At 46.1% G+C, this 21,538-nt stretch overlaps 1 protein-coding gene across 10 annotated transcripts in view; it reads right to left on the bottom strand.

Annotated features, from left to right (window-relative positions):
• Positions 1-3,897: 3,897 nt before the first annotated feature.
• The window catches only part of zc3h13 (zinc finger CCCH-type containing 13), a 108,785-nt gene continuing 91,144 nt past the window's right edge, over positions 3,898-21,538 (bottom strand). For all 10 annotated transcript variants that reach the window (XM_033032860.1, XM_033032863.1, XM_033032864.1 and 7 more), the window contains 4 exons: positions 20,483-20,683; positions 19,052-19,209; positions 4,565-7,301; positions 3,898-4,171 (listed from right to left, as the gene is read on the bottom strand). In XM_033032860.1, coding sequence (XP_032888751.1) covers positions 7,131-7,301; positions 19,052-19,209; positions 20,483-20,683 — 530 coding nt within the window. In that variant the 3' untranslated portion in view covers positions 3,898-4,171; positions 4,565-7,130. The remainder of the gene's footprint in view (positions 4,172-4,564; positions 7,302-19,051; positions 19,210-20,482; positions 20,684-21,538) is intronic.

Below are 21,538 nucleotides of genomic sequence, written 5' to 3'. Positions count from 1 at the left end.
GGGAACGAATCGAAAGGCAGAAAGGCAGCCGGACGGATGGGGCGAGAGTTTTATATATAACTAGACCAAGTGCAGACCCGTTGGGTCTGTTTCCCCAACGGCGTTTGCGGGGGGGGGGGGGGGGGTGGTGAGAAGAGGGGAGGGAGGGGAGAGGAGGAGGAGGAAACGGGATAGATCTGGGAGGGAAAGGAGAGCGGGGTAGGGGGTGAGAGATGGGGAGAGAGATGTGGGGGAGGGGGGATGGGGAAGATGGGGAGGAGGGAGGGAGGGAGGGAGAGGGGTGGGGGAGAGAGGGGAAAGAGTGGGGAGGGAGAGTGGAGGGAAGGGGGAGAGAAGTGGAAGTGTGGGGAGGGAGGAGAGGGGTAGGGGGAGTGATAGAAGAGGGATAGGGTTAGGGGTGGGGGGAGAGAGGGAAAGGGGTGGGGTAGAGAGGGAAGGGGGGTGGGGGAGAGAGGGATGGTAGAGGGGTGAGGAGAGAGTGGGAGAGAAGTGGAAGAGTGGGGAGGGAGGGAGGGGTAGAGGGGTAGCGGGAGTGGTAGAAGAGGGACGGGGGAGTGGTTGGAAGAGGGACAGAGGGGGAGGGGTGGGGGGGAGAGGGGAAGGGAGCGGAAGAGAGAGGGGGTGGGGGAGGGAGAGGCATCGGGTAAGGGGATAGAAGTGGAAGAGTGGGGAGGGAGTGGTAGGGGGAGTGGTGAAAGAGGGACAGCGGGGTAGGGGTAAGGGGGTGGTGGGTAGAGAGGGAAGGGGGGGGGGGGGAGAGAGGGAGGGGGGGGAGAGGGAGAGGGGTGACAAGAGGGAAACATAGAAGCATGGAAATTAAGTGCAGGAGTAGGCCATTCGGCCCTTCGAGCCTGCACCACCATTCAATATGATCATGGCTGATCATCCAACTCAGTATCCTGTACCTGCCTTCTCTCCGTACCCCCTGATCCCTTTAGCCACAAGGGCCACATCTAACTCCCTCTTAAATATAGCCAATGAACTGACCTCAACTACCTTCTGTGGCAGAGAGTTCCAGAGACTCACCACTCTCTGTGTGAAAAATGTTTTCCTCATCTCAGTACTAAAGGATTTCCCCATTATCCTTAAACTGTGACCCGCTTGTCCTGGACTTCCCCAACATCGGGAACAATCTTCCTGCATCAGACAAATGCAATTCAGGACTTTTCTCTTCACAAGCAAAGTCAGAATGACGGTTAGTGAAGAATTCGAATATTCGCTGAGCGTTCAGATGCTGCGCGCGCCTCCTGCACCAAAGGGGGGGGGGGGGGGGAGCGTGTGTCGTCACACACAAAGATCTTGTAGCGGAGAGCTTCCGCTATAAGATCTTTGGTCACATACTAAGCACGCGCCTCCACAAACAGATGAGCATCTTCTTGAATGGAGAGCGCGTGGCTGCCTCCACAAACAGTCACACACACTGAGGACCCGCCCCCACAAAAAATATTTTGTGAGGAAGGGGAGGAGGAGGGTGGAGAGGGAGAGGGGGAGAAGAGGATGGGCGGAGAGAGGTGAAGGGGGGGGGGGAGCGGTTGGAGCGGGCATGCATGAGTCGAGAGAAGAGAAAAGGGCAGAGAGAGAGAGAGAGGCTGGTACAACAACAAAAAAGCTGGATAAACTCAGCGGGTGCAGCAGCATCTATGGACCGAAGGAAAAGGGCAACGTTTTTGGCCGAAACCCTTCTTCCGGGTTTCGGCCAAAAACGTTGACCATTCAATTCGCTCCATAGATGCTGCCGCACCCGCTCAGTTTATCCAGCTTTTTTTATGTCTACCTTCGATTTTCCAGCATCTGTAGTTCCTTCTTAAAGACAGAGACTGTGCACGGTAAGGGAATGAGGGAGAGGGGGAAGAGTGTGGAGGGAGGGGGAGAGTGGAATTGGAGGGGGAGAGGGGAGAGAGAAGTGGAAGAGAGGGGAGGGAGGGGGAGGGGAGGGGGAGAGGTAGCAGGAGTGGTGGAAGAGGGACAGGGGGAGTGGTGGAAGAGGGACAGAGGGTAGGGGAAGGGGTGGGGGAGAGAGGGGAAGGGAGGGGAGTGAGGGAGGGAGAGGGGTGGGGTAAGGGAAGAGAAGTGGGAGAGGGAGGGGTAGGGGGAGTGGTGGAAGAGGGACAGTGGGGAAGGGGGCGGGGGAGAGAGGGATGGGGGTGGGCTAGAGGGGGAAGGGGTGGGGGAGAGAGGGATGGAAGGGGGGTGAGGAGAGGGAGAGGGGGAGGAGAGAAGGGGGAGAGAAGTGGAAGAGTGGGGAGGGAGGGAGGGGTAGCGGGAGTGGTGGAAGAGGGACGGGGGAGTGGTGGAAGAGGGACAGAGGGGTAGGAGAAGGGGTGGGACAGGGAGGGGAAGAGAGAGGGGTGAGGGAGGGAGAGGGATGGGGTAAGGGGAGAGAAGTGGAAGAGTGGGGAGGGAGAGGTAGAGGGACTGGTGGAAGAGGGACAGAGGGGTAGGGGAAGGGGCGGGGGAGAGAGGGAAGGGGGGTGGGGGAGAGAGTGATGGGTGGGAGAGGGAGAGGGTTGAGGAGAGGGAAACATAGAAATTAAGTGCAGGAGTAGGCCATTCGGCCCTTCTAGCCTGCACCACCATTCAATATGATCATGGCTGATCATCCAACTCAGTATCCTGTACCTGCCTTCTCTCCATACACAAGGGCCACATCTAACTCCCTCTTAAATATAGCCAATGAACTGACCTCAACTACCTTCTGTGGCAGAGAATTCCAGAGATTCACCACTCTCTGTGTGAAAAATGTTTTTCTCATCTCTGTCCTAAAGGATTTCCCCCTTATCCTTAAAGTGTAACCCTTGTTCTGGTCTTCCCCAACATCCGGAACAATCTTCCTGCATCTCGCCTGTCCAACCCCTTAAGAATGTTATACGTTTCTATAAGATACCCCCTCAATCTTCTAAAATCTAGCGAGTACAAGGCGAGTCTATCCAGTTTTTCTTCATTTGAAAGTCCTGACATTCCAGGAATCAGTCTGGTGAACCTTCTCTATACTCCCTCTATGGCAACAATGTATTTGAGCATTGGGCATTGTGACATCACACAATTGAAACGTTCACCGTGGGCTGGGGCTCCTGCAAAGGCATATGTAAATGAACGCATTCCGATTGGACATATGTGAGCATCGGGCATTGTGACATTACATAATGGAACGTTCATCAGGGGCTGGGGCTGGTGCTGCTTCTATGGGTGCGAAGCCAGTTTATTGTTGAAATTTTTGGGGGGGGGGGAGGATTTGATTAAAAACGTGTACTTAAACACGACGAAATGCAATGAGGAGCGGATACTTTGAAAGAAAAGTGAAATCTCTACCGAAATGGAAAAGATGTCGGCGATTCTGCGTCTGGTTTCGGAGTTGCAGGGAATCAAAGGAAGAAATGCAGTCGGAAGCCGTACATGTAAATGGATCCATTCCGATTGGACATCTGCGAGCGTCGGGCATTGCGATTGGACATCTGCGAGCATTGGGCATTGTGACATCACACGATGGGAACAAATCGAAAGGCAGGCAGGCAGCCGGACGGACGGCAGGCACACAGTTTAAAGATAGATAGACAGACAGACAGACAGACAGACAGACAGACAGACAGACAGACAGACAGACAGACAGACAGATAGATAGATAGAGATAGATAGATAGATAGATAGATAGATAGATAGATAGAAGATAGATTGTTTGTTCAGGATAAAGTGTACCACGAGTTAATAAGTCCTTGGGCATTGCACTTCAACAGAACACAGTCAATAAATAGTGCATTGGGTAAATGGCAGAGTCCTTCATAATTTAAATAATATGCTGCAATGAAGGCCATTGATTCATGTTAAGATTTATGGCCCTGTTTTCACTGCATGCCATAGGGATATCAGTGAGGTTATCAAATAAGAACACCAAGGCCAACATTTTCAGATTAATAATCTGCTCACAATATACAATGAGTCGGTTTGTTTATTTATTATTATGTTTTACATTCGGCTTTACTCAGTACAATACATCATACATGCTCCCTTGAAAGAACATTTAATCCGGTATTGGTATCCGATAAACTTTATTCTTATTTTCCTATGGTACTTTTAAGAGAACGCTTCAAAGAGAGGAACAACATTTCAGGTATGAAGGGATGAATTACCAAACCTGCTCATTGACGCTAGAGAGAGAATTATGTGCTGTGAAGGGCTGATCGAGGGGATTTATCGTAGTCGCTGCCTCAAAAAGGCTGGCAGTATCATCAAAGACCCACACCATCCTGGCCACACACTCATCTCCCTGCTACCTTCAGGTAGAAGGTACAGGAGCCTGAAGACTGCAACAACCAGGTTCAGGAATAGCTACTTCCCCACAGCCATCAGGCTATTAAACCTGGCTTGGACAAAACTCTGATTATTAATAACCACTTTCTGTTATTTGCACTTTACCAGTTTATTTATTCATGTGTGTATATATTTATATCATGGTATATGGACACATTTATCTGTTTTGTAGTAAATGCCTACTATTTTCTGTGTGCTTAAGCAAAGCAAGAATTTCATTGTTCTATACAGGGACACATGACAATAAACTCACTTGAACTTGATATCAGTCCAAACATGGGCTCCAATACCAGCCACTGTTACTGCAGAGCAGTGAGGTCTTCTTTAGTCATCCACTAAATCAATTAGTTTACAATCCATTTCCACCCTAACAAAATTCCATAGGCAAAGTCACTAGATAAGTTAAAAATGTAATAGGCAAGCATCATCAAAACAACCACAAGGACCTCCAATGTTGTCCCACCACCTGCTGTAACTTGTTAACCTTTGTTACATTGAGCACCTCACATGTTGTAGAATTGCCTTTATCAGAGCACAATGCTTTCACATCATTTTTCCATAAGGCAATAGTCCGAACAAAGCCCCATTTGGAGTAACATAAATAGTCATTCCGATACTTATGGACTGTACTTAATCACAGTAGATGCCAACAAATTAATTTATCTCGCAAAGGCTAAAGAATAAAGGGATATCGTCAAATTAGTGGCTTGAGTGAAATTTAAGAGACAATCTGGGTTGCTCCCTTGGAAGGCTGTGGGTTCTGGAGCAATGAGGATTTTAATGACTGAGATTGACTTTTGTGAAATAATCAATCAAAATGGAATCGAGGTGTCGATGTCATCATTTGACTAATTCTACCATAAAAAACAGTCATCAAGTTTAAGTGTAGAATACATTACAACAAACTTCTATTCCAGGTAATATTTGCATTATGACTTTAGTATTTAATTTTCCTTATGTTTGTCTAATTTGACCTTTGCTCAAGAGGTGATCTGTGAGCTGAGGTTAAATGTGGGTTATTGTAGTTTACCATTTTAGAATGGTGAATTTCAAACGGAGACCATTTTGACACACTAAAACTTAACATATTTATTTAAAATTCAATATGGGCACAAAGTATAAAAATGTAAAAAAAACAATACAATACACAAACAAAACATAAAAATGTTCACATTAGATCAGATATCCTACAACTACAATTCTGACAAAATATAGGTTTAGTAAGGTAAGGTTGGCTGCTATAGGATAGATATATTCAAAAAAAGTTGTCCTTATCCAGAACGTGGCATAAGTTGATTCCTTCAAGTGACCTTCTGTGAAATCAGTTATCAAAAAACGCAAATCATTTTACAAACTTGTACAAAACTTATTCATTTTGATTTAGATTTACATATGGGTCTTGTGCTGCATCCTTCCATTGTTCAATGGTTTTACATTAGAAAAAAATCAAATAAAAACATTTATGCAATTGTGGATACCAATACAATTCACACATTGATAATAACAACATTGAGTTTAGTCTATGGACATCTGATCATAACTTCCAATCCATAGTTGCTTTAATCCATGGTTATACAATTTGCTTAGTTTAAAGGAAATTCTTGCAGTTTGCATCCATACATGTCTGTTAACCATTTACTACTGGCAAGCTAAATTGCTCCATCACCATAAAATCTGCCTGGTTCTTTAAAAAGTTACATTAGTAGCAAAGCCATTTGTATATTTTCTTATTACTTAATGAGGGATCCTTCTTTCAAAGTCACAAGCCATGGATGAAATAAAGTTCTCCACTGTGACAGTATTTAGCACAAAATACTCACCGTCTAAACTTTAGTGTAAATATGAGGCTGAAAATCAATGAATTTACTAGCCTGGAATTTATTATTGTAATTATGGAGAGCTTGCTATTGTTATTATTATATAAAATTGACATAAACCTCCAGCATCTGCACATATACAGTTAAATGAGGAAGTTTCTGTTAACGATACCCTGGTCCTTCACAAGATTCAATGTTAAAATATTAACCCCCAGCATAATCAATACATCCTCATCAACTTCACTTTATGAACTGCACACATTGTTTTAAAAAATGAAGAAACTAAGCCTTATCGATTGAGGTGCAACCATATTTTTTAGCAATATACCAAGTCACAATTACAGACAATCTGGATGCCCATGATAAACCAATGTTATGTGTGAAATGCCATTCCCCCATTCTATAGATTAAAAGCAATAAAACTGAACACTTTTTAAAAACTTGCTGATGATACTTCAGAATTATTCTGCCGGTTCCATTCATTATTTTACTTGTTGCAAAACTGAGAGCAGCTAGTAGTGTTTTCTACTTCCTGCTTTTCAGTTTGTGAATTCTTCAATCTGAATGGGTGATCAGTCCGCTAGGTAACTTCAGTTTCTGAATTCCACAGATCCCAGTTGGCGTCAGACTGAAAGTTATTTTGCACAGCTTGACAACAGCAAAATCAGTGGCATTAAATTGCAACCACCCATAATTCCAGTGGAACATCTCCTTTTACATATAAACAATAAAACGACACTTTTAAACAAAACTGTGAGGGTTTTATTAAAGATTTCAAATCTGTACGGCAAAAATGAAACATTCACTTGTCCAGTAGATAGAACAGTATTTGAATTCCCAAAACAAATAGTCTTGAAAGCTGGAAAATTACATTTGACCACGCCGGGCCAAAGTTAGGTTTGTAATTAAGCAAGTGACATCCTTCCAAATGTTCAGGTATAGGAACCAATTCTTTGTATGCAGATTCCCCTATATCAAAATCAATCAATCCAGGATGCTGCCAAAAATTTATGAAACACAAACTTCCTGTTTAACCTTAGGTCGTGAAATCTTACTGTCATCGCTTTTTTCCTGCATGTGACCATGGCACAGAGCTTTGCGTTTGAACAACCGAAGGCTTGATCTGAGAAGATCGTTGTCCACAACTGGTTGATTTGTATACATATGCTTGGAGGCACCCTGATAAAAATATAACAAACAAAATATCAAAATCAATAACTAGATTTTTCACTAGTATCAAAAATGTTTTTGCATAAATCTCCCTCAAGTAGTTAATTCAAAGCACAAACTTCTAATTGCACATTTGTGTAAGGGGGCTCATCATGGAAGGTACAGTTAGGAAAGTATTGACATTGTGCAAAGTAAAGCTAAATTTCTACAGAAGTCACATTAAGGCTTCAGAGAAGCAGGTGCTAAATACAGAAAAATCCCAGAGTGATCCAAGGGGTGTTTATAGCAGTGGTGATGCATTTTGGGAAATCTAATGGGTAGGACCGGAGTAATGTGTTCAGTTCTAGTCTCCACACAATAGGAAGAACATGAATGCACCACAGTGGGTGCAGTGGACCTTTATTGGAATATTGGGAGGATGGATCATTTCAGTTGTGTGAGAGATTGGACACGCTGATTTTGTTTTCTTGGAGCAAAGATGGCTAAGAGGGGATCAATTGAGTGGTATACAGTGCCTTCCATTATGTTTTGGACAAAGACCCATCATTTATTTATTTATTTGTCCCTGTACTCCACAATTTGAAATTTGTAATAGAAAAAAATCACACGTGGTTAAAGTGCACATTTTCAGATTTTATTAAAGGCCAATTTTATACATTTTGCTTTCACCATGCAGAAATTACAGCTGTGTTTGTACATAGTCCCCCCATTTCAGGCCACCATAATGTTTGGGACACATGGCTTCACAGGTGTTTGTAATTGCTCAGGTGGGTATAATTGCCTCCTTAATGCAGGTATAAGAGAGCTCTCAGCACCTAGTCTTTCCTCCAGTCTTTCCATCACCTTTGGAAACTTTTATTGCTGTTTATCAACATGAGGACCAAAGTTGTGCCAATGAAAGTCTAAGAACCCATTATGAGACTGAGAAACAAGAATAAAACTATTAGAGACATCACTAAACCTTAGGCTTACTAAAATCAACTGTTTGGAACATCATTAAGAAGAAAGAGAGCACGTGTGAGCTTACTAATCACAAAGGGACTGCCAGGCCAAGGAAGATCTCCACAGCTGATGACAGAAGAATTCTGTCTATAATAAAGACAAATCCCCAAAAACCCGTCCGACAGATCAGGAACGCTCTTCAGGAGTCAAGTGTGGATTTGTCAATGACCACTGTCTGCAGAAGACTTCATGAACAGAAACACAGGCTACACTGCAAGATGCAAACCACTGGTTAGCTGCAAAAATAGGATGGCCGGGTTAGTTTGCCAAGAAGTACTTAAAAGAGCAACCACAGTTCTGGATAAATGTCTTATAGACAGATAAGACCAAGATTAACTTATATCAGAGTGATGGCAAGAGCAAAGTATGGAGGAGAGAAGGAACTGCCCAAGATCCAAAGAATACCACCTCATCTGTAAAACACAGTGGTGGGGGTGTTATGGCCTGGCATATATGGTTCCTGAAGGTACTTGCTCACTTATCTTAATTGATGATACAACTGCTGATGGTAGTAGCATAATAAATTCTGAAGTGGATAGACACATCCTATCTGCTCAAGTTCAAACAAATGCCTCAAAACTGATTGGCCGACTGTTCATTCTACAGCAAGACAATGATCCCAAACATACTGCTAAAGCAACAAAGAAGTTTTTCAAAGCTAAAAAATGGTTAATTTGTGAGTGGCCAAGTCAATCACCCGATCTGAACCCAATTGAGCACGCCTTTTCTATGCTGAAGAGAAAACGGAAGGGTTAACTATGCCCACCAGTACCATACAATATGTTATTGTGACAGCCCTGTACCTGCCAGCACTGCATGCCAGTACTATATACTGGACAGGTGTGTGACCTCCAGTACACCCATTAAACACAAACCTACACCCATCATTACACTACCCATCTTATAGCGATCTGTGCCCACCATTACTGCCTTCCCAGTGATAGACCCGTTCCCACCAATATTGTCCCTGTGTTCTGATGACAGAACTGTCCTCACCAGTACTGTAGCACAATGCTTTACAGCGACAGCAATGTCATAACCAATGCCTCATCCAGTGTTATATATTGACAGACTGATCCCACAGGCACTTACAGTGACAGGTCTATGCCCACCAATGCTATATTCTAGTACTAATCTGTTGCAGACTTGTATTTCTCAGTGTTGTACCAGAGTGTTATATAGAGACATGTGCCAGTATTATAGTGTTATTAAACTATGACAAACAAGTGCCGGCAGTACTGTACTTCAGTGCTATGCACACACACTTCTGCATTCCAGTGCTCAACTGCATTGCTATACAATGATATGTCCACCAGGCACAGCCTCCACAGTTCTGCTCCTGATCACCACATGTTTCTATATGAGTATATAAATCGAGCGCGGGGCTTGCTTTTACAGGGGCCCGGGATCGTTGGAGCGAGTGGAGGAGGGTCAGGGCTGTGAGTATATAAATCGAGTGCGGGGCTTGCTTTTACAGAGGCCCGGGATCGTTGGAGCGAGTGGAGGAGGGTCAGGGCTGTGAGTATATAAATCGAGCGCGGGGCTTGCTTTTACAGGGGCCCGGGATCGTTGGAGCGAGTGGAGGAGGGTCAGGGCTGTGAGTATATAAATCGAGCGCGGGGCTTGCTTTTACAGAGGCCCAGGATCGTTGGAGCGAGTGGAGGAGGGTCAGGGCTGTGAGTATATAAATCGAGCGCGGGGCTTGCTTTTACAGAGGCCCGGGATCGTTGGAGCGAGTGGAGGAGGGTCAGGGCTTACAGAAATCTGTAACGTTCCACACTCCATAGGGAGGGTTCTGGTGGAAGCCGCTGATTGGTGGAAGCAGACTAGAGGAAGCAGCTAATTGGGTGCAACCTCAGGTTAGCATTTCTGCTTTCTGGTTAAAGGTACAGTGCTTTAGATTCAGATTCAGATTCAATTTTAATTGTCATTGTCAGTGTATAGTACAGAGACAACGAAATGCGGGGCGGAGACAAGTAAAGGTACAGTGAGCTAAGGGTACAGTGCTTTTTGTTTATATAATAAAGGTGCAGTTTAAAGATCAAGAGGGAGCAGCTGTTGTGAGTCAGATACCTGCTGATTTCTCCCAGCAGTTTCTATTGTATTATACTTGTATCGGATCCAGGGTAAGGCGGGAGAATGACAGCCAGAGCAGTGTACTGTTCGGGATGTCAGATGTGGGAGGTCATGGTGTCGGATGGCCCTCCAGACGTCCACATCTGCACCAGGTGCAGCGAGATGGGGTTCCTAAGGGACCGTATTAGGATCCTGGAGCAGCAGCTCAATGACCTCTGTCTGGTCAGGGAGAGTGAGGAGGTCATAGAGGGGAGTTATAGGGAGGTGGTCACTCCAAAACCACGGGAGAGAGACATGTGGGTCACGCTAAGGAAGGGCAAGGGGCAGAGGCAGGGACGAGTGAGTACTCCAATGTCGGTACACCTTGTAAATAAGTACTCCTGTTTGAGTACGGATGGGGGTGACAGCCTGCCCGGGGGTAGCGAGAGCGGACGGGCCTCCAGCACAGAGACCGGCCGTGTTGCTCTTAAAGGTAGGGACAAAAAGAAGAGGGCAATAGTAATTGGGGACTCTATTGTCAGGGGGTCGGATAGGTGATTCTGTGGACGCAGTCGGGAGACCAGGATGGTGGTCTGCCTCCCTGGTGCCAAGGTCTCGGACGTGTCTCAACGCGTCCAAGATATCCTGAAATCAGAGGGAGAGGAGCCTGAGGTCGTGGTACATATAGGTACCAATGACATAGGTAAAAAAAGGGAAGAGGTCCTGAAGGGAGGATTTAGGGAGTTGGGAGGAGAGTTAAGGAAAAGGACCAAAAAGGTAACAATCTCAGGATTACTGCCTGTGCCACGCGACAGTGAGAGTAGGAATGGAGCGAGGTGGAGGATAAATGCGTGGCTGAAAGACTGGTGCAGAGGGCAGGGATTCAAGTTTCTGGATCATTGGGACTTCTTTTGGGGAAGGTGGGACCTGTACAGAAAGGATGGGTTGCACTTGAACCCGAGGGGGACCAATATCCTGGCGGGGAAATTTGCAAAGGCTACTGGGGAGACTTTAAACTAGAATGGTTGGGGCGAGGGACTCAAATAGAGAAAGCTAGTAGACAGAATGGGAGGCAGGAAGCAGAAAAGGGAAGCACTCGGGCACAAGAGGAGAAAGAAAAAAAGGAAATAAACAGAGAATAAGAGGCGGGGGGTTTCTTAAATGTGCATATTTTAATGCTAGGAGCATTGTAAGAAAGGTGGATGAGCTTAGAGTCTGGATAGACACCTGGAAGTATGATGTTGTGGCGATCAGTGAAACATGGTTGCAGGAGGGCTGTGATTGGAAACTAAATATTCCAGGATTTCGTTGCTTCAGGTGTGATAGAATTGGAGGGGCAAGAGGTGGAGGTGTTGCATTACTAGTCAGGGAAGATATTACAGCAGTGCTTTGGCAGGATAGATTGGAGGGCTCATCTAGGGAGGCTATTTGGGTGGAACTGAGAAGTGGGAAAGGGGTAGCAACACTTATAGGGGTGTATTATAGACCGCCAAATGGGGATCGAGAATTGGAAGAGCAAATAGGTAAGGAGATAGCAGATATTAGTAGTAAGCACAAAGTAGTGATTGTGGGAGATTTCAACTTTCCACACATAGACTGGGAAACACATTCGGTAAATGGGCTGGATGGTTTGGAGTTTGTAAAATGTGTGCAGGATAGTTTTTTGCAGCAATACATAGAGGTACCTACTAGAGGAGGGGCAGTGTTGGACCTCCTGTTAGGAAATGAGATGGGACAGGTGGCGGAGGTATGCGTTGGGGAGCACTTCGGGTCCAGTGATCACAATACCATTAGTTTCAATATAATTATGGAGAGGGTCAGAACTGGACCTAGGGTTGAGATTTTTGATTGGAGAAAGGCTAACTTTGATGAGATGCGAAATGATTTAAAAGGAGTGAACTGGGACATTTTGTTTTATGGGAAGGATGTTGAAGAGAAATGGAGGACATTTAAAGGGGAAATTTTAAGAGTACAGAATCTTTATGTTCCTGTTCGGTTGAAAGGAAACAGTAAAAATTAGAAAGAGCCCTGGTTTTCAAGGGAAATTGGACATCTTGTTCAGAAAAAGAGGGAGATCTACAATAATTATAGGCAGCATGAAGTAAATGAGGTGCTTGAGGAGTATAAGGAATGTAAAAAGAATCTTAAGAAAGAAATTAGAAAAGCTAAAAGAAGACATGAGGTTGCTTTGGCAAGTAAGGTGAAAGTAAATCCAAAGGGTTTCTACAGCTATATTAATAGCAAAAGGATAACGAGGGATAAAATTGGTCCATTGGAGAGACAGAGTGGACAGCTATCTGCAGAGCCAAAAGAGATGGGGGAGATATTGAACAATTTCTTTTCTTCGGTATTCACCAAGGAGAAGGAAATTGAATTACGTGAGGTAAGGGAAACTAGTAGAGTAGCTATGGATACTATGAGTTTCAAAGTAAAAGAAGTACTGACACTTTTGAAAAATATAAAAGTGGATAAGTCTCCAGGTCCTGACAGGATATTCCCTAGGACATTGAGGGAAGTTAGTGTAGAAATAGCCGGGGCTATGACAGAAATATTTCAAATGTCATTAGAAACGGGAATAGTCCCCGAGGATTGGCGTACTGCGCATGTTGTTCCATTGTTTAAAAAGGGTTCTAAGAGTAAACCTAGCAATTATAGGCCTGTTAGTTTGACTTCAGTGGTGGGCAAATTAATGGAAAAGATACTTAGAGATAATATATATAAGCATCTGGATAAACAGGGTCTGATTAGGAACAGTCAGCATGGATTTGTGCTTGGAAGGTCATGTTTGACTAATCTTCTTGAATTTTTTGAAGAGGTTACTAGGGAAATTGACGAGGGTAAAGCAGTGGATGTTGTCTATATGGACTTTAGTAAGGCCTTTGACAAGGTTCCTCATGGAAGGTTGGTTAAGAAGGTTCAACTGTTGGGTATAAATGCAGGAGTAGCAAGATGGATTCAACAGTGGCTGAATGGGAGAAGCCAGAGGGTAATGGTGGATGGTTGTTTGTCGGGTTGGAGGCAGGTGACTAGTGGGGTGCCTCAGGGATCGGTGTTGGGTCCTTTGTTGTTTGTCATGTACATCAATGATCTGGATGAAGGTGTGGTAAATTGGATTAGTAAGTATGCAGATGATACCAAGATAGGGGGTGTTGTGGATAATGAAGAGGATTTCCAAAGTCTACAGAGTGATTTAGGTCATTTGGAAGAATGGGCTGAAAGATGGCAGATGGAGTTTAATGCTGATAAATGTGAGGTGCTACACCTTGGCAGGACAAATCAAAATAGGACGTACATGGTAAATGGTAGGGAATTGAAGAATACAGTTGAACAGAGGGATCTGGGAATAACCGTGCATAGTTCCTTGAAGGTGGAATCTCATATAGATAGGGTGGTAAAGAAAGCTTTTGGTATGCTAGCCTTTATAAATCAGAGCATTGAGTATAGAAGCTGGGATGTAATGTTAAAATTGTACAAGGCATTGGTGAGACCAAATCTGGAGTATGGTGTACAATTTTGGTCGCCCAATTATAGGAAGGATGTCAACAAAATAGAGAGAGTACAGAGGAGATTTACTAGAATGTTGCCTGGGTTTCAACAACTAAGTTACAGAGAAAGGTTGAATAAGTTAGGTCTTTATTCTCTGGAGCGCAGAAGGTTAAGGGGGGACTTGATAGAGGTCTTTAAAATTATGAGAGGGATAGACAGAGTTGATGTGGATCAGCTTTTCCCTTTGAGAATAGGGAAGATTCAAACAAGAGGACATGACTTCAGAATTAAGGGACAGAAGTTTAGGGGTAACATGAGGGGGAACTTCTTACTCAGAGAGTGGTAGCGGTGTGGAATGAGCTTACAGTGGAAGTGGTGGAGGCAGGTTCGTTGGTATCATTTAAAAATAAATTGGATAGGCATATGGATGAGAAGGGAATGGAGGGTTATGGTATGAGTGCAGGCAGGTGGGACTACGGGAAAAAAGTTGTTCGGCACGGACTTGTAGGGCCGAGATGGCCTGTTTCCGTGCTGTAATTGTTATATGGTTATGATGATGTCACTGGCAGCACCCTTCAAGTAGTTGGAACTGGCCTATGGTTTCAAAGTAAAAACCCCACAGGCTTCTTTGATTTTACCAGACGATTGTCACCCTTATCAAAGCCACAAGGGGTAGATATTTCTTTTAGATATGGAAAATTCCATAGCACACGTAACCCTAGTCGTGATCACTGAGAAGAGGAGGAGGCAGTGATATTTATGCAGAATTAATTGCAGACAGTGGGCCGGAAATGAAGGCATAGTTTAAGATGAAAAGGGAAAAGTTTAAAGACTACGTGGGACCCGTTAGGTCCCATCCTCACACGGTAGGCCTGGTCCCCCAACGCAATATTCCACCACTCATGCATAGCCGCCAACTGCGCAGGCGCGGCTGATGGGTTCCTGTTGTGATGCCCCTGATACCCCCTCCTCCCTTCACCCCCCAACTTCGCCCCTTGCTCTTCTCCCCCCCCCCAAGCACTCACTCCATCTCCACTCAACCCCCCCCAACATCCACTCTTAGCGGCTCTCCGGCGGTGCTGCCATTCCCGCCCATTGGGTTCCCATTGTGACGTAGAACATGCAGGGAGTGGTGTGGGGGGAGGGGATGCATTGGTGGGTGGGCGGCATGTGGGGGGGAGGGAGGTTTGTGGGCGGGGGGGTGTGGGGGGAGGGAGGGGGTTGTGGGGGCAGGGGTGTATGTGGGAGGGGGGGAGGGGTGTGTGGTGGGGAGGTGGGGTGCGTGCAGTGGGGGTGTGTGGTGGGGGGAGGGGGCGTGGACTGGGGGTAAGGGGTGTGTGTGGTGCTGGGGGAGAGGGGGGGTGTGGGAACGGGGAGAGAGTGTGTGGGAAGGGGGAGCGGTGTGGGAAGGGGGGAGGGGTGTGGTGGGAAGGGTGTGGTGGGAAGGGTGTGGTGGGAAGGGTGTGCTTGACCTCAGCGGCTCCGACTCTGACCGCAATCACCGGCTATGGACTCACTCAGCCGCTCCTGTCCACGACTCCTGTCGCACTCAACAGCTCCCGGCTCATTGTGGTGGTCGCCGCCGCCCGCGAACACAGCCCCCCCCCCCCCCCAGCCTGCGATCACAGCGCCCCCCCCCACCCCCCAGCCTGCGAACACAGCCCCTTGCCAGCGGACACTGCCCCCCGCCCGCGAACATTGCCCCCCGCCCGCGAACACTGCCCCCCGCCCGCGAACACTGCCCCCCGCCCGCGAACACTGCCCCCCGCCCGCGAACACTGCCCCCCGCCCGCGAACACTGCCCCCCGCCCGCGAACACTGCCCCCCGCCCGCTAACACTGCCCCCCGCCCGCGAACACTGCCCCCCGCCCGCGAACACTGCCCCCCGCCCGCGAACACTGCCCCCCGCCCGCGAACACTGAACCCCGCCCGCGAACACTGAACCCCGCCCGCGAACACTGAACCCCGCCCGCGAACACTGCCCCCGCCCACGAACACTGCCCCCGCCCGCGAACACTGCCCCCGCCCGCGAACACTGCCCCCGCCCGCGAACACAGCCCCCGCCCGCGAACACTGCCCCCGCCCGCGAACACTGCCCCCGCCCGCGAACACTGCCCCCGCCCGCGAACACTGCCCCCGCCCGCGAACACTGCCCCCGCCCGCGAACACTGCCCCCGCCCGCGAACACTGCCCCCGCCCGCGAACACTGCCCCCGCCCACTAACACTGCCCCCCGCCCGCGAACACTGCCCCCCCGCCCGCGAACACTTCTCCCGCCCGCGAACACAGCCCCCGATCACACTCTGCTCACTCCGCTCCTTCAGCTTTATTCTCGCCGCCGGTGATTGACAATGGGTGCCGGAAGGGGCTTTGCTCTCCCGGCGAATGACAGGAGAGAAGACCAATAATTTTTGTAATATTTCACCAATCGGAATAAAACTTGATGCACTTGCCTCACAGGAGAATGGTGGTAAAAAATCGTAGCGCTATCGGGTACCGTTTTTACGCAAATTTAAAAACAATGCAAACCGGATGAGGACAAGATGAGAGTTTTATAATAATAATAATAATAATGGATGGGATTTATATAGCGCCTTTCTAATACTCAAGGCGCTTTACATCGCATTATTCATTCACTCCTCAATCACACTCGGTGGTGGTAAGCTACTTCTGTAGCCACAGCTGCCCTGGGGCAGACTGACGGAAGCGTGGCTGCCAATCTGCGCCTACGGCCCCTCCGACCACCACCAATCACTCACACACATTCACACACAGGCAAAGGTGGGTGAAGTGTCTTGCCCAAGGACACAACGACAGTATGCACTCCAAGCGGGATTCGAACCGGCTACCTTCCGGTTGCCAGCCGAACACTTAGCCCATTGTGGGACCCAATTGGTACTAGTATATATAAACCATCCCCCCCACACGCACGCACACGTTAACCACCCCCCTTGATATATTTTAATATTATTAATTCACTCCTTTTACCCCATCCCCGCTCTATCCACTCACGCATAGCACCCAACTCGCAGTGCGTCTGGAGAGGGAGTGGGTGGGGAGTAGAGAGAGAGGGCAGAGACAGAGAGGCATAGACAGAGAGAGGCATAGACAGAGAGAGAGGGGGAGGGGACAGAGGGGGGGGGACAGAAGGGGGGGGGGGGGAGAGCGAATGAGAGAAAGAGAGGAGAGAGAGGAAGCTCAGGTACAGGGCCTGACTTGCTCTTTCTTTCTTCGTCTTCTGCTCCCGAGAGGGGGGGGGGGGGGGGAAAGAAGGGGGGGGGGGAAAGAAGGTGGGGGAGGTGGGGTGAGAGATGAGGGGGGGGGGGTGGGGGGGGGGAGGGCTGAGCCGAAGACCGGGCCTGGGCCGAGCAGAGGACCCGAGCTGAGGCGCAAGTGGGCGAGCGTCGACCAAAGGACCGCGAGTTGGGCCGCCAGTCTTCAGCTATGATCTTTGGTCTTTAGTCGACGGCCCGACTTTTGAATAACGGGGGGGGGGGGGGGGGGGGGGGGGGGAGGAGGGAGAGGTGTCAGGGGTGACATCACTTGCAGCGCGAGGAAGAATGGCACGCAGATCCATTGCGACGCAATCAGGCATTTTTTTCCTACGTTTTTTCAGATTTTTGAACATTTTGATTAATAGCTCGTGAAATAATGCATTCATTTTTCAGATAAGGCGATTTTGGACTCCACGGGATAAATCTCTATGGGAATATGTAAAAATATTACCGTTAGCGCGTCGTTTTTTCGAGAAGATGTGATTATACACACATCCAAGATCAAACTTTTAATAGTTATATGGATAGATGTGCAGGGCAAGATTTGGGTGGTGAGTACCTGGAACGCGCTGCCAGGGGTTGGCAGCGAAGGCAAATGCAATAATGATGTTTAAGAAGCTTTAAGATAGGCACGTGAATATGCAGGGAATGGAGGGGTATGGATCATATGCAAGCAGATGAGATTAGTTTATCCGCTATCATGTTGGGAACAGGCAACGTTTGTTGAAGGGCCTGTTTCTGAGCTGTACTTTGCTATGTTCTATGTAAGACCTCTGCATTGATAGTATTTTTTCCTCCTGGAATTCTGGAATTTAGGGTTTGTAACTCACAACATGTTAATAGTTTAGGATCCAAGGAAGACAAATGTCCAGTACTAGGGGAATTAAGAATGGAGTCAGAGGAACGTGGAAGTGAGGAAAGGGAATGGAGAGAAAGTCTGAAGACAACTGAAAAGGAATGGTGCAGAAATACAAGGGCTCAAAGACAAATATTGTAGACATATCTATATTACTAAAAGTCTGATCTTGACGGCTTTTGGCTCGCTGTGGTGTGATTTCCGAGAGAACGCCGCCACCTACGGCTGCTATTTTTGGCCACCTCGCCCAGAGCCCCCCTCCGCCTTCCGGGACTGGAGGATTTTTCCCATTGATGAAACATCAGACAAATATTAATATTTAAAAAAAATTCCCCAATCTCTCTGCTGCCCCCGCTGGCGGAAGGGGAGAGGGACTATAAAACCCGGAAGTGTAGTCCCTCACTCAATCTCTGCCAGACCAGGAAGCGAGAGGGTCACGGCTCTCTGAGCTGCGAATAACACTGAACGCACTCCACGGTGAGTCCCTTGATGCGGCTGTAAGGTGGCTGCTGCCCAATTGTTCACCTCGCCTTTTTAACAAGTTTGTGTTCACAAAATGAATTTTGGTTGTCGGGTGGCTGCTGCCCAATTGTTTGCCTCGCCTTTTTAACAAGTTTGTGTTCACAAAATGAATTTTGGATGTCGGGTGGCTGCTGCCCAATTGTTTGCCTCGCATTTTAAAAAACGTTTGTGTTCACAAAATGAATTTAGGTTGTCGGGTGGCTGCTGCCCAATTGTTTGCCTTGGCTTGGCTTTTAAAATCGTTGCAACAGTTGGCTGCCAGCCCAATAATCCATTCGGCCCACGTCTATATTAGCCCTCTGGAAATCAGTACCTTCGGCCCGCAACACTCATACTAGCGCAACAGAAAGCCCCACCCCCCACTGGCGAGCAATATTGGAATTGGTGGAATATTGCGTTGGTGACCAGCCCTGTGTGATGCTGGGAGTCTACTTAGTCTAGTATTTACTAACAAAATGCTAAATGTCTGTATTTCCCAGCGTCAGGCAAAGATCTTGAAGCAAACCAATTTTTATACTCAAGGAAAAAACAATGCTTGTACTCAATTAGAAAATAGGCACGTACTTTTTCATTTCTTACTAGCTGTTTGCGGATAGCAAGATCCCTACGAGAACAAAGTGCTTTACAGCAGGGTCCCAAATTGCTCAGCAGATGGGCTCTCTCCTCCTTTCTCTGAATAGCAGCCATGTTGAGGGCTCCAAGTTCATCTTCAAAAATGTTGTCTGCATCGGCACAGAAAGAAGAGTACAATGAATGAAAATTGTATTATTAAGAATGCATGAATCAGAAACATCCATAGAGAAACATGAAAAAGAAAGACAAGCGGAGGACTATTACAACAGCCGTTAATCAGAATATTCAAACACTGAAGGGTTGATGGACTATGGGCAAATAGACATGCAGTAATATGGGAAGAAATACCATTTGCAGTTTCATTATGACCATCAAGGATAACTCATTCTCAGTAGCAAACTTAATAAAATGCCTTAGCTTCAAAATGATTTACTGCTTTTAAATGGTATTTAATACTGTGTGTTACCCTGATGCTTTTAGATCCATTAACATTATGGTCTTTAATTACAACTTTCCCAGGAATAATTAATTGGGTTTATCTGTACCAACATTACACTGTATCAGTTTCCATGCTAATGCATTAACCTATTACAAATTCTCATTGCTGTTGGTGCTCAGCCAGTTGAAGGCTACTTGTGCGAGGTAAGTTCTTTATGTGAATGGCTGATGGAGACATCTCCAGAGCTCCAGCCAGGCACTTTCTGAGAGAAATCTCTCAGGAATAATATACACATGCGGCCTGTGAATGTCTGCAGCTTGCAGAAGACCGTAATGGTTGCAAATTACTGCTTTGCCTGTCTCTGTGAGTTGATGCAAAATTGAAAATAGTCTTTTTCTTTTAACTATAAATGATTTTCAGAATGAAGCAAAAAGTAACCACTGCAAGTTATGGCAGAAGTCAGCAGCAACAGCTTGGAATGACTTCAACTTCCTTGGGGGAAAGCAGTCTTGGGACATGCTCAGGCTAGTACCTGATATTGCAGGAGGTGATAGATCTGAATGAGGACATTGAATGCAATTTGAGTGTTGGTCCGGTTAATGAAACACAATTTCAAGGAAAGCAAGGTTAGTACAAGCTGATTATTGTGAGTAAATAAGAACTGTTGTTTTTTTATTGGAGTGACGGAAAATCACATTGGAAAAAGTTTGAGGGTTACACTATGTTGATGTCACTTTGGGATGTTTTGCACTAAAAAAAAGATGCTAGCTTAAATCCACTAAGGAGTCAGGGGTGGAATTTCCGCAATAGGTTTGAAATACAGAAACCTGCACTATATGGATTGTTAATTTTCAATAGCGCACCACCATGTATTTCCTTCGAGTTCTGCAAAAGAATCTCCAGGATTACATCTAGAAGTTGTCTTCCACTGCTCAGGTCATATTGTATATCAGGGCCAAGATAAAAAAGATGGTGTGACATACCTTTCGAATTGTTGATAGCAGCCCGACAAGTTTCATTTACTTTGGCAAACAATTCTGCACCAGCCAGGCGCTTTGATATTCCAGCTCGTAACAGGATTGCACCAGGTGTAAATTTTAACAAAGCAGCTCCAGGCTCCTTTGGCTCTTTGGGCTGCTTGGGCAACAGGCTTGACCAATCGACATCAATCACATCCATGGGATCTACAAAATAAAATGATCCTTTACTTTACTACCCATAACACATTTTAAAATCAGGTGACAAAACACTCCTAAAAATAGGTGGCGGGGTTCTTAAAGTGGCAAATCAGGATCCTCGCTCAGTTAAAACACCACCTACAACTGCAAAAGTATAAAATTGTACAATTATATGAAGATAAAGATCTCCTAAATCCATTTCACAGCCATGGAAGTTGCTGTTAACATTAATTTTACAATTGACAAATGATATGGTCACTCCCAATATTCACTGCTTCTTATTGAAACAGCAGAAATGAACTGCTGATAAAAAATTAAACTGGTCTAGCCAACATTTATTAAATTATGAGGGTTACTTTACTTGTTCGTCTTGCAATTATTTTGTTTTAGCATGGTATATGTTAACATAAGTACAATGAAACGAATTAAAACATCCTCAATTATCGTGAAAGCGTTCGTTAATGTAAATAATATAAATTTTTGCTGAAGTTTTATTAAAATGTCATTCAGCATTTATATAATGAAGTATTAATTTACTTCTGAAGAGAGGAAAATTTGATGCATTAACCATTGGATCAGGGCACCATCAGTCGCTAGACATATGGCCGAGGCTAAAATATAGTCTCCTGCTTGTTATATCCAAGATGACAAGCTGATTACAAATGTCTGAAAGTTATCAAATAACTGAATTCTAAAGTTGAGGTGAGAGTGAGTGCCCTTAACATCAATGAGACCTGGTGGAACACAAGTCAATGGGAATCAAGGACAAAATACCCTAAAATAGTCCAATGCCTCACAAAAAGAGTAGCGGTTATTGGGTAAATTCAGGACAAGGTTTTGCTACATGCAGCACAGATTAAT

Source organism: Amblyraja radiata, chromosome 14 (genome assembly GCF_010909765.2).
Source record: "Amblyraja radiata isolate CabotCenter1 chromosome 14, sAmbRad1.1.pri, whole genome shotgun sequence".
Taxonomy (NCBI): domain Eukaryota; kingdom Metazoa; phylum Chordata; class Chondrichthyes; order Rajiformes; family Rajidae; genus Amblyraja; species Amblyraja radiata.
The sequence above is the reverse complement of the archived record's forward strand: the minus strand, read 5'-3'. Positions and strand labels throughout refer to the sequence as shown.